Genomic DNA, 13,877 nt, shown 5'->3' with positions numbered 1-13,877 from the left:
AAAAATGTTGGGTGGGATAATGACAGAGAGTAGTATTTCAGTGTAACTAACTGACATCTGTGGGTAGGATTGTATAGAGACCAGCTGCCATAGCAACTCAGGCACTAAACTAACGAGCACACAATCCTGTTGAAGAGGGCAGAATGTCTAGTTTTAAATTGTTTATAAGATGAGTGACTTTGGGGGAAATTATGTAACTGTTCTTTGCCTTGTTTAATCAACCAGAAACTGCAGATATGTAACACAGCAGCTTGCAGTATCTTAGTTCCCTGGCCAGGGATTGAACGTTGGGCCCACAGTAGTGAACACCCTGAGTCATAACTGCTGGACTGCCAGGAAGTTCCCTCATTTTGTGTTTAAACTGTTTATGACAACACAGGGTTATAACAAGCAAGGGGAAAAGATTCTATTTGTAGGCATCTTCTACAAAAATAGCCTACTGTTTTCCTACTTAGCTTTTATGTGTCTTGGGCATTCTTTTCGTACTGAGGGAAACCCCACAAACCCTGTTTATCCCAACAGTGGTATTCTTTTACGTTTCCTTCCTTGCTCTCTGTTGTCTTTTGTCAAAGTGTGGTCTGTGGACCAGCAACATCATTAGTTGGGAGTTTGATAGAATGCCAAATCATAAGTCGTACTTCAGACCTACAGAATCAGTCTATACATACAAAATATCCCCTGAGAACATACATGCAATGTGCGTTCATATCTGAAAAGCATTGCTGCAGGACCTACAACAGCATTGACTAGGGCACTCGAGCTACGTCTCCTTTTCCATCTGTGGTTTGGGCCAAATATCCTCTCAATGTTTAAATCATGAAAGAGCAGATTTTTTGAGAGCCCTGAGGCAGATTGGGTGGATTCTTCTTTCTTCTGTACCATCATGTATGTTGTGAAGTGTCAGTAGTAGGCAGAGAGTGGGCTGTAAGTGAGAAGCTGCTATTATATAAACTGTCTTGTCTTGTGAAGACAGAAATTAGCTCACTACAGTTATTAGAAGTGTTAATCTGTTACTGATACTTACCATAACATCTCAGACTTCAAAATTGTGAACTTTTATTTTAATACAGTAATTCCTCCTTATAAGCTATGTAATAAGTATTTATCTTATTAATTATGTCACATTTTGGTTTTGGAATAGATTATGTCAAGTCTTATTGAAATGATTTTATTTTATTGTGGGGATGTTTATGGGAGAGAGATTGAGAATATCTTGTTCTTGTATTTTATTATCAAGCATGAAAATTGAAGCCCCTTTCCTTGTCCTTTGCCTAGACAGTTTTGATTACATGTTGCTTTTGTGTTGCTATGTTCCTTAAACAGACTTGATTTACTGTCATTAAGATAAGAGGCTTACATGTGTACCTGTCCTTGGAAATCAGTGTTAAAGACACTCACCGAGTCTGAGTTCCCTGTTGCTCTGCTCTGCTTCCCTTTCACTGCAGGATGCCACGGTGATACCGCACCTCATGGCGCTGCTTAGCAGGTCCCGCTACACCCAGGAGTACATCTGTCAGATCTTCTCACACTGCTGTAAAGTAAGAACCAGGATAACTGTTCTCTATAATGTAAACACTTGTATGCCCTCAGGAGATGTGCCTTCTTGGTATGTCCTCCTGGAGCTAATCTATACACATATAAGCAGACCTATGTATATAATTTCCCCTCTTTTTTTTTTTTTGACACAAATAGTAACAGACCATACATACTGTTCTGTACCTTGCATTTTTTACTTAACATTTTGAGGGATATTCCATATCAGTACATAAGGAGCTTCCTCTTTCTTTTTTAAAAAACAGATGAATAGTATTTTATTGTATAGATGTACAATAATTTATTCAACTTTTTTTCTACCATTGGGCATTTAGCTTGTTTCCAGTCTTGTGCAGTCAGTGCTGCAACAAATACCCTGTATGCAAGACATTTTTATAATTTACAAGCACCCTCATGCCACTAACAGAACTCAGCTTTCTTTTAGCCTGATAAGTAGCATTTGCTAGCTCTGCTCAGGATTATCCATCAGTTTAAATAGTTAAATATAACTAGACTTCAGGAAACATTGTAGCATGTATAAACCCATGGAGCAGTGACAATAGTAATAGCCTAAAATACAATATTGATTTCCCTACTGATACACTAACAACATGTGTCTTTGAAAACAACTGATCTGATGATCTCTGTATTGTCATTAATTATAAAAATTTTTTATTTTTGTATTGTTTACATACAAGCCTGAAGTTATAAGATTTGTAATAGCATTTTAAGACTGATCTACAAATTTGCATATACTAGTATCAATATGAAATAAATTTACATACTTTGGTCAGGGGAGATAAAGAGGTTTCTAAAACATTTGTTTTCTAAGCTAATCATCATTAAAGTTTTGAAATTCTCTCCTTGATTTATTAAGAAGCAAAAGAAGGCTAGTAAGAATATTGATTGAAACCCTAACTTCTAAGTTGTTGCCACTTCCTAAGCAGTTATTCAGATTTTGAGACCAATTATTTGGTGTTTAGTTTAGGAACATGAGGGCTTATGTACTTCCTACCTTGAGGAGACTGCTTCACTAACTCCAGGTTCATGCAGGTTGATTTGGAGAGATTCAAGAGAGACTTAATAAGAATAGAACAATAGTTCCTCCTCTTTAGTTGGCTCAGCTACTCATTCCTTCATTGTAATTGTTTTTACACAATCCTGTCTACAACCACAGAAGGAAGAGGTTCTTTTGTAACATATTTGCTGCAATTTGGACAAAGGATGTGAGGAATTAAAAGGTACAATGTCTTGTAAGCGATGGAGAACAGTATGTACAGAGAATTGCTTTGTGTTTCACCATAATTTCTAAACATAACTCCAAGACTGAAAACAATCTAAATGTCTAACTATCTGTGTATATATGTAGTATTTATATGGGGCCTCCCTGGTGGCTCAGTGGTAAAGAATCCACCTGCCAATGTAGACATCACGGGTTCAGTCTCTGGGTTGAGAAGGTCCCCTGGAGAAGGAAACTGGCAACCATTCCAGTTTTCTTGCCTGGGAAATCCCATGGACAGAGGAGTCTGGCAGGCTACAGTCCATGGGGTCACAAAAGAATCAGATACAACTTAGCAACTATACAACAAGTATTTATATATAGTATTTTTATATATAAATATATAGTATTAGTTTACCATTTGTGTTAAAATGGGGGAAAGAATATACTTGGGTATTTGTTTGTATATATGTGAAACGTCTTGAAGAGTATAAAATAATCTATTAGTATTAGGTCACCTGAAAGCGGGGACAGATTGGCTGAATACAATGGGAGAGCAGTGAAGTACAGGGAGTAAAGGCAGCCCCCTGCCCACTTAGCTGTTCTGCTGAACATTACCTGTATATAAGTCAGCATGTTAAAATTTGTAAGCCAAGGCTAACTGAGGCTTATCTTCATAATTTATTCTAGTAATGTATTTATTAATAGGTAAGAAAAAAATGGATCAGATTCTTAGAAGACCCTTCTTTTCTTTGGCTTCCCCATCATAATCTCCACCACTACCCTTATAATGAATAAGCCAGAGACTCATGTTTCAAATGAGTCAATTCAAATAGAGCATTTAGAGCAGGGCCCCACAGGTAGCAGATACCCAATAAGGAGTGCCTGTAATTGTAACTGCAGATGCATGGGTGAGAATGAGGTAGGAAAAGAATACACTTCAAGCCTGTGCCCTGGGAATGTCAGTATTTTCAGTTATTATAAAAGCAAGTTTGTACTGTTCTGAGTGGATATATACTGATAAATAATATCAAGAAGTTGTAGCCCTGGGAATGTCAGTATTTTCAGTTATTATAAAAGTAAGTTTGTACTGTTCTGAGTGGATATATACTGATAAATAATATCAAGAAGTTGTACTCTGGGAATTTGTCCTCATACCCTAAGAATCTGCACTGAGATGCAGCTTTACTAATATTCAACAAAACATTGTTTATAATAGTGAGACATTAGAAACTACTTAAAATATGTAATGGGGGTTTGCATGAGTAAACTGTGGAATATTATGTGGTGATTAGAAGTTAGAAAATATATAGGATCAATTAAACTTCAATTTTTTAAATGTGTGAAAATTAAGACAGAAATTGCTGTTTGTTTGTTTTTTTTAAGTACTCTTAATAATAGATACGGAGAAGGCAATGGCACCCCACTCAAGTACTCTTGCCTGGAAGATCCCATGGATGGAGGAGCCTGGAAGGCTGCAGTCCATGAGGTCGCTGAGGGTCGGACACGACTGAGCAATTTCCCTTTCACTTTTCACTTTCATGCATTGGAGAAGGAAATGGCAACCCACTCCAGTGTTCTTGCCTGGAGAATCCCAGGGATGGGGGAGCCTGGTGGGCTGTCGTCTATGGGGTCGCAGAGAGTTGGACACGACTGAAGTGACTTAGCAGTAGCAGCAGCAGCAATAATAGATAAAATGTTTAGGAGCCTATAAAATAGAATATGGCTCTTTTACTACTCAGAGGTAATAAAATGCTAATCTTTCCACTTCAAATGATGGATATTTTGGTCTAAGAAAGAATGAGCATCTGTAAGATCGTTATTAGCTAAACAGTGAATTAGAGAAGCTAGTATAAGAGCTCTTTTTCTACACTAGGAACTGGTTTCTTCTGTTGAATCCAGACAGATAGCCTACTTTTTGATGCTACACTTTTATGTCCTAAATAATGATAAACATGAAATACCATCCTTGTTTGGCTTTAATTGACTTTTCATTATTTGAGTGGATGGGTGGGATATAAAAGAAATGAATTAAGTACTGGGAAAATTGAAGCCTTGCATTAACCTTTAGTCACTTTGAAGATCTTCAATAAATTGATTAGTAGAAAACAGAGTCAGTAAAGAATAAAATACATGAATTTTCCTATTTCTTCACCTACTAACTCTAAGAAGTAGTAATTTTAAAAGAAATGAGAGAGAAAGAGAACTAAAACATGTTTACTTCCCAGTTACAGAGTGTTGTTTCCCACCAGCCACTGCTCAGACCTCCCTGATGTGTGGAAGTAGCTTGGGCTCTGGTCCAGTTTCTCTTGCAGCTGATTAGTTTTAGACTTCCTCTGACTAAGTCATCAGTCTTAAGTTATAAGAATGACTACACTGTCTCCTTGGGCATAGGAGATAAGGGTGTGCAAGTGAAATGCAAAATTTGGAGTGCTTCTATTGCTATAATGATGAGGGCCAACGTCAGAATATTCTGTGCCCCCTTCCTTATTCTGGGGAGGTAAGGGGCCAGCGAGCCGTTCTAGAGAACTGAGATGAGAGGTAAACTGTGACGGCCCTTTGCAGGACTAAAAACAGTGTCTACCCTGCTCTTTGGGAATGGGTTTATACAAATGTAGAACTGAAAATCCTACATTGCAATGAATGTGGTTTTCCCCTTTTAAGTAAATGTATTATTGGAATGAATTATTACTCTTCTTAATGTATTTTCTCTTTTCTTACAGGGTCCAGATCATCAAACAATTTTATTTAACCATGGTGCAGTTCAGAATATTGCTCACCTACTAACCTCAGTATCTTACAAAGTAAGATGTTAAAAATTATGGCCTGATTTTTATGTTTTATTTTTAGTTTTTAGAGTCTTGGTCTGGAAAGAGGCCCACATATTTTGTTGTTTCTTTGGTAGATATTGTGATCAAGAATCGTATTTTACCAGTAAAATGTTGTGAGGCATTGTTTTTCCTACAGAATGCTTTTAAAAGCAATCTACCTTGCCTTTCCTTTTTTTTTTTTTTTTTTTTTTTTTTAGGATATGGTTGTGGTATAAATTGCTACTGATTTTTACTTGTGATCATTAGTAATCTCTTCTGGTATGGTGTCAGTGCCAAAGTTGCATGTACCTTGAAGTATGTAGGAGCACTGGCTCACTTGCTAGATTAGGAAAGACTTTGGATTGATTTCCTATTTGAAATCTTTATTTAACCACATTGACTCAAACTTCCAGCATGGTGGTGGTAGTTTAATTGCTAAGTCATGTCCAACTCTTGCAACCCCATGGACTGTGGCCTGCCAGGCTCCTCTATCTGTGGGATTTCCCAGGCAGGCATACCGAAGTGGGTTGCTGTTTCCTTCTCCAAAACTTATAGCATATACCCACATATACATTGACATTTAAAATGTGTTCTATTTTTTATTTTGAGTTAAAAAAAATCAAGGGTTTTCAGGTGTGTTAATTTAATTTCTTTACTATCTTTTATATACAGGTAAGCAGTATCATGATGCTCTGTCAGGCATTTAGTTAAAACTTTGATCGTTTCATTATTGTCCCATTGGTAAGTTGTAGCAAATATTGGGACATTGTCTTTCTTGTGTCACATTAGAACTAAGTATGGTAGGAATTTCTTTTAGAGCAGAGAAGCAGTCATTCTTGTTTTCTATCCATTTATGCTGATCCTAGTCTGCTGTTGTGGTCCTTAGCTTTATTGAAGGTATGGCCTGCTAATATGTATGTTTTCCCTACCCCAGACATCCAGAGTTATTAATAGATCTTGGTGAAGATCTCGGAAGGATAGGAATGGGGACTGGAACCAGCTTGAAACTAGCTAGAGGCAAGGGGAAGAAGTATATGCTAGAACTGCTTCCTCTGCTCTACACAGAGCATTATAGGCTGAGACCAGTCAGCACTTATACATCAACAAACAGTTGCTGGGGTGGTGATCTACTGCTCTTCTTTTCCATCCTCTAGCTTCATTAATTCCCCTAGTTCTTCCTCCATTTCTTTCTTTTCTTTTCCACACTAGACTTCCTTATCTACTACGACAAGTTACAGGTTGTGGAAGGAAAAAGGTTTTGATAACTACTCTTGCCAAGGTTTGCTCCACTGACAAAGTGTCATGAACATATTCTAGGTTCCACCTGTGGGCTTGTGCTTGTGCTGCAGAGCATCACCCAAGTGAGGGACAGGGCTTCCTCACATCCCAGCTACCTATCCTGCCACTCTCAGGCTCCACAGAAGAACCTTAGTCAGACTTAGAAGTAAGGATTAGGTCATTTGGTGAAAACTGAACAGAAAAAAGGAAAACTAACAACTTAATAAACTGTGTCGTGTATGGTCAAAAGTTTGAGCCTAGGTGTCATCCCAGACCAATTACCTAGTTTTGAGGTATAGTAGCATAATTCATGGAGAAGGCAATGGCATCCCACTCCAGTACTCTTGCCTGGAAAATCCCATGGATGGAGGAGCCTGGTGGGCCGCGGTCCATGGGATCGCTAAGAGTCGGACACGACTGAGTGACTTCACTTTCACGCATTGGAGAAGGAAATGGCAACCCACTCCAGTGTTCTTGCCTGGAGAATCCCAGGGACGGGGAGCCTGGTGGGCTGCTGTCTCTGGGGTCGCACAGAGTCAGACATGACTGAAGCGACTTAGCAGCAGCAGCAGCAGCATAATTCATACAGGCTTCCCTGATGGCTCAGTGGTAAAGAATCCACCTGCTAATGCAGAAGATACAAGTTTGATCCCTGAGTTAGGAAGATCCCCTGGAGAAGGAAATGGCAACCCATTCCAGTATTCTTATCTGGGAAATCCCATGGACAGAGGAGCCTGTCAGGCTACTGTCCATGGGGTGGCAAAGAGTCGAACATGACTTAGCAACCAAACAAAAACAACAAAACGCAATTCATAAGTATTTCGAAAGTTGAATTAGTCCTCTTTTGAACTTTTTTATAACTTTCTTTCCTGTTCTCTTCCCTCACTTCAAACTATAAGAGTACTTTTTTTGGTCTTCTCTTCAGTTCTCTGGTTTGCAATTTGGGAAGAAGAAATGTCTCACTTGAAAAGCAATTAGTTATTATTGTTATTAAGTTCCTTTTGCCTTATCAATATTGTATTTTTTACAGCATTCTTTTTAAATTTGATTGGGATTTATCTAATTCAGTTTTAGTTGCTACTTTCCTGTTCTTTCTTTTCCATTATTTCAAAATTAATTTTAACTTTTTATAATTAATTTTAATTTACTGTACTCTTCAGGTATACAAGTCTTATTTTTATTCCCTCAAACCCTTCCTTTAGTACTCTAAGCAGATTTAAATAGTTATTTCTTCAGAAGAGTTTAGAATCTGAGAGATTAAAATTCGTATTTGCAAAATTAAAATAAATACTTTGTTTATTTTTATAGGTTCGAATGCAAGCACTGAAATGCTTCTCAGTTTTAGCTTTTGAAAACCCCCAGGTATCGATGACCCTGGTAAATGGTAGGCTGGAACTTTCAGTGGCACCTACATGATTTAATTTATGAACTTTGTAGATTTAAAAAATTCCTTACTCCTTGTTACTTGTTTTATTTCTAGTTTTGGTTGATGGAGAGTTGTTACCACAGATTTTTGTGAAGATGTTACAGAGGGATAAGCCCATTGAGATGCAGCTGACATCGGCAAAATGGTAAAAGTGAAGATGGTGTGGGAGAACGATCCAGCTTCACCTGTCTACTGTGGGGAGAGAGACAGCGCTTTTCCTGTCTACCGTGGACGGCCTAGTCAGCTCACTCTCAATCCCCATCTTGTTTGGGGATTTTGAAGTTTGACAGTCATGGGATTATGTCATCTTCTTAAATCGTTATGAGTTTTGTACTCAGTTTGCATGCAGAACAAGAACTCTCATAACATCTAAGACTGCCTACAGGAAATTACTTCAGTACATTCCCTTCTCCTTGTATTTCAGTTGAAATAAGACAGAATTAGATCAGATTTAACCAACACAGATTATGCTAAGTATTGTCAGGAGAATATAAAGAAACAGAATTAGTTGAAGTTGATAACCAAGGCATGATTTCAGAGAATGTGACTTCTTCCTCTTTAGAAAAACAAAACAAAGATTCTCATAGAGACCATTTATAAAATAGTTATTTAAAGTTCTTATTAGCACAGTTCCTGGCTCATGTAAGCATTCAATACATGTTAATTCTGTAATTATCAATTCATTACCAGATAGAGTTAATACCTGTTGTGTAGGGTTCTGTGCTAAGTGAATGGTTTAGTTCCAGTATTTAAGAAGCTATGGCTCTAATATTTTGGCCCAGATGAGGAATTTTCAGTGAATCATCCTTGCATCATGAATTTTCTGTTTTCTGTTTATTTATGTGGTTTGTGTTTTTTGTTCATCTGCTTTTTGTCTTCAAAGCAGCATTTGCCTTTTTGTTAGTAAGGTAATGGTCTCATGGAACTGGCTTCAAACAACAATGCAGTAACAAATCTTAAGATAATGATAACAGTAATAAAGAATTTAACTCCTACAATATAAGTAAGGAATTTTACTGATTTGTTTAAAGCTTTCCCTCAAAGCCATAACATGGGATATTTTATTTTATTTTTTTCCCTCCTGAAAAGGAATCTAATTCAAAATGGACATTCATTAATTTAAGTGCTTAATGTTCAGTACTTGCTTAGAGAGGAGAAAGTAATTTTATTCTTATTCAAAGTCAGATATAATTGTGAAGGTAAATTGTTTTTCAAAAGAACCAAATCATTAACTAATTCTCAAAGCCACTACTGTTAACATCTGACTAGTTAGTATCTTAGGGATAGCTGTAAGTATTACAAGTTAAATGCTTCTTCTGTGATAATTCTACTGTTATTAGATTTGAAATATCCCAATTTAACCTCATTTAAACTTAGATACTTTGTTGACTTTATATTTTACTTAAAAATTTTTTCCTTACTGTTATGGAAAATTTCAAACATAAGAAGTATAGAGAAAGGTATAAAGGACTCAAGTGTGCCCAACACCTCGCTTTAATGTTTATCCACTCATTTGGCCGTTTAATTTTGAAACAATTTTGTAGGTATTTTAAAAATATCTGGCTTACTGTCTGCATATATCAGATAGTTTTGTTTAATTAACAGAATCTCAGGTAAGAAAGTGTCAAAACCTTCTCCCTCACAATAACTAAGAGTAGTTGTCTTTTTTCTCCTCTATAATATCTTAAAAGCAAGTAGAGTTTTTTTGTTTTTTTTTAAATTTTAAAATACTAGCAAAAACTTACTTTCTGCCATCTTATTCCAGTTTAACTTACATGTGTAGAGCTGGAGCAATTCGGACAGATGACAACTGTATTGTATTAAAGGTGAGCTAATTAATTCTTTCTAAAAACGTGAAAATTACCCAGCTATTTAAGCGTTGGCTGTAAATATTGATATTCCTTTTTCCTTTTACATATTTATCACTACGGCATTTGAACACAGCAAGAAATAATATTAAAACATAATGCTCTTCAACGGGATAACTTGTAGTTTTTAAAAATTGGTTTTAGATGTGTTTTGAAAGTCAAAGTAAATCTTTACATGTCAAATTTTTCACTTTTATGGTAATTAGAAGGATGTAAATACTATAAAAATATGTAAGATTCAAGTTAAATAGAAAATATATTTTAATACTTGATTTTCATTGTTTTCAACACAGTTTTGTAGGTAAAGCAGTTTGCTAACTCTTCAGATGAAGACTTAATTTCACCCTCATGGCAGATAATAAAAAGGCATAATGAGAAAGAATAAGAAAATAACACTTGAAAGCAATCATCATTATTGTGGTGTGTCAGATGCAACTAGAACTCAGAAAAGCCCAGATGAAAGACTAGCCCTAAAAGTCCTAAGACCTGGATTCTGGTTTTAGCACTTCCACCAGTGACTGGGTTGGTAGCCTTGGGCACATCCCTTATTCTTTTGGTGCCTCCAAGTCCTAATTATGAAAATGGGAGCAATAATTCCTGCTCATCTATCCCACAGGGTTGAGAATAATAATAATACATTAAATGCAGTAAACTTCTTATTAACTCTAAAGAACAGAATAGCTGTAAATAGTTTGTCATTTTGTGAGTGTGAAATCTCTCATTATCTGTGTTCAAAATGAACCCAAGGATAAAAGACCATTAAGAAGATTAATGTTTCCCTTAGTCTTTGGTGAAGCAGACAGTTGATGTAATGAGATCTGAGGACCCCTAAGTAGGTAGCCCTGCATAGAGCACTGAGGGCTTCCACATCCTTACTTAACTGCTCTATCCCTACTTTTCTTTCTCATTGATAAACTTGTTTAATAATATCTTCTTTGGATAGTAGTTGTGAGTATTAAATTCAATAATCCATGAATTTATGGTATTGAAAATGTTGGTAACTATTCAAAGGAAAATAAGAATAAGGCTTTCTTCTTGGAAGCCTAGGGTTATATCTTAAAGATGGAATCAACCTGATAAGAGATCAATAGTGAACAATGAAGTGCTGAACTCTGTGGTAAAGCTATGATAGGAACTTAGAACAAAACATAGTTGACTGTGGCTGTAGAGGAAAGCTTCATGTAATTCTAACGTTTCAGTTTCTATTTCCATATCAACCTTTAAAGTTAATTCTTCAGCCTTAGAAATATAAACATGGGATATTTTTAGTGAGAACCTAATGTAGGGCTTCCCACGTAGCTCAGTCAGTAAAGCATCTGCCTGCAATGTGGGAGACCTGGGTTCAATTCCTGCATCAGGAAGTTCCCCTGGAGAAGGAAATGGCAACCTACTCCAGTATTCTTGCCTGGAGAATCCCATGGACAGAGGAGCCTGGCAGGCTACAGTTCCTGGGATTGCCAAAGTTGGACATGACTTAGCGCTATCTTTATCTTTATCTTACGGTAGGTTAATTACCAAGCCAAGATTTTCAAAGGACCTCAGAAGTAAAACTGATATCACAGTCATTCCAGGGAGTTCTTTGGAGAACCAAGGAACTGTGATTGGTACAGTTCACTTGGATTAGAGGAGAACTGGTAGAATCTGAGCAATTGGGAAGATCACTGAATTTTTAAAGCTGTATTTTGTCTTTGTAATCTCTAAACAAAAAATTGAAAGTCATCCCAGCCATATCACACTCATTAAGGAAAAGATTCTGGAGTAGGAAATGGCAACCTACTCCAGTATTCTTGCCCAGAAAATTCCATGGAGAGAGGAGCCTGGCAGACTGCAGTCCATGGGGTCACAAAGAGTCGGACACGACTGAACACAAGGAAAAGATAGCATGCTTTTTCTATGGCAAAATTTTTCCTAATTAAACTGCTGAATTATTTTAGGTAAATAAATACATAGACAGGGCAGAAGCATCAGCAGTGATATATTAGGGATTCTTGAATGTCTTTTGTAAGGTTGTATGATAAAGCTTCAGTCTCATCAATCATAAAAGCCTAAAATATATGTGAGTTTAGTGTGCCAGTGTAAATGATTAATGCGCACTGAATTTTGTTTTTACATTCCAAAACAAATCCTTTTATTCTCTGAAAGTCTTAATTGAAATATTTGATTACCAACATGACTCCCAGTAAAAACCATTGGGTTGATTTAGTTACTGTATGATCTCCATCATGCTTTTTCCCTTTACCAAAAAAGCAAATAATTAATTTCACTCCTTCCAGACATTGCCTTGTTTGGTTCGAATGTGCAGTAAGGAGAGGTTACTAGAGGAGAGAGTTGAAGGAGCTGAGACACTCGCCTATCTGATTGAACCAGATGTTGAGCTGCAGAGAATTGCTAGCATTACTGATCACCTCATTGCCATGCTTGCTGATTACTTCAAGTATCCCAGCTCTGTGAGTGCCATCACTGATATTAAAAGGGTATGTTCTCTTTTCCTTTTCAGCAGCTCGAGAGAGGGATTTTTAAAAAGATTTTCTTACTGTTCACTACTTTGAACCACTTGATAAATTACAGTTCAAAGCCCTTATAAATAAAGAAATCTTTTACTTTTGGTAAGAAAGATGATGTTGCTTTATGAGTTTTTGAATTCAGTCTGTTAAGTTTTTTAGTAAGGAGGTAATCAAGAAATTTCATCCCTGATTCCCACCTAACCCCAAAATAGTAGGGTCTCTAAGCTAGGGTTATTGACATTATATCAACATCCTCATCCTTTTCAAGGTTCCAGAATCATCTCTGTTGCTATATTCTCATTCTTTAGAACAAAGATAATCTTCTGTTCCAGAAGACTGAGTGGCTTTATTTTACTCTCTGCCACTGTTTTTTCCTATCTTTTCTAATTTTTGCCATCTCCTCTTTCTTTTCTGCAGTTTCATACTGTGTTTTGGGCCTGGTAGTTGACAGTAAAGCACCACCTAACCTCTAGTTTGACAGCATCAAGGACCAAATTGTGCTAACTTTTTCTCAAACTATCAGTGCCTTAGAATGGTAGATATTCTTTTTGGCTTTGTTTTTCTCAACCTGTTTGTCATATGCACTTCTCTAAGCATGAGAGATAAACATTCTGTTAGAGAAAGTTTATTTAAGGAGGTCATAGTAGAGAGAGCATTGCCTCTTAAATGGTAACCAGTACTGTTTCACATATGTGACTGTGTTTTTAATGCCACTGGTCCCAATGGTAAATTTTTAAAACTATTCTTTTGACCTCTCCCCTGCCCTTGGGTTTCAAAAAACTTCATCTGGTAGGCAACTGTTCTTTTGGCATTTAACACTAAAAATAAAACAAACTATTAAGGGTATACCTTTCTCTGTCTCAGAAAGAGCCTAGAATAACTTTCATTGATATTTGTATTAATGTACTCTGCCCTTTATACATTAAAGTTTTGTGCCTACCCTTCCTTCAGTATAGCTCAGTTGATAAAGAATTCACCTGGAATGCAGGCGACCCCAGTTCAATTCCTGGGTCAGGAAGATCCTCTGGAAAAGGGATAGGCTGCCCACTCCAGTATTCTTGGGCTTCCCTCGTGGCTCAGCTGGTAAAGAATCCACCTGCAATATGGCAGACCTGGGTTCTATCCCTGGGTTGGGATGATCCCCTGGAGAAGGGAAAGGCTACCCACTCGAGTATTCTGGCCTAGAGAATTCTATGGACTGTATAATCCATGGGGTCGCAAAGAATCGGACACGACTAA

The 13,877-nt window shown here is 37.0% G+C and overlaps 1 protein-coding gene across 5 annotated transcripts in view; it reads left to right on the top strand.

Moving 5' to 3' along the window:
• ARMC8 (armadillo repeat containing 8) overlaps positions 1-13,877 on the top strand; it is a 108,939-nt gene that overhangs the window by 46,829 nt on the left and 48,233 nt on the right. For 3 of the 5 annotated variants that reach the window (XM_005908926.2, XM_070375736.1, XM_070375752.1), the window contains 6 exons: positions 1,446-1,538; positions 5,476-5,556; positions 8,149-8,224; positions 8,321-8,411; positions 10,032-10,092; positions 12,408-12,608. In XM_005908926.2, the coding sequence (XP_005908988.1) occupies positions 1,446-1,538; positions 5,476-5,556; positions 8,149-8,224; positions 8,321-8,411; positions 10,032-10,092; positions 12,408-12,608 (603 nt within the window). The remainder of the gene's footprint in view (positions 1-1,445; positions 1,539-5,475; positions 5,557-8,148; positions 8,225-8,320; positions 8,412-10,031; positions 10,093-12,407; positions 12,609-13,877) is intronic. The other 2 variants (XM_005908928.2, XM_070375745.1) reach the window with 1 other exon arrangement.

The sequence above is a fragment of the Bos mutus genome, chromosome 1, assembly GCF_027580195.1.
Source record: "Bos mutus isolate GX-2022 chromosome 1, NWIPB_WYAK_1.1, whole genome shotgun sequence".
Lineage (NCBI taxonomy): Eukaryota > Metazoa > Chordata > Mammalia > Artiodactyla > Bovidae > Bos > Bos mutus.
Note: the sequence above shows the minus strand (reverse complement) of the source record. Positions and strands in the feature narration are given on the sequence as shown.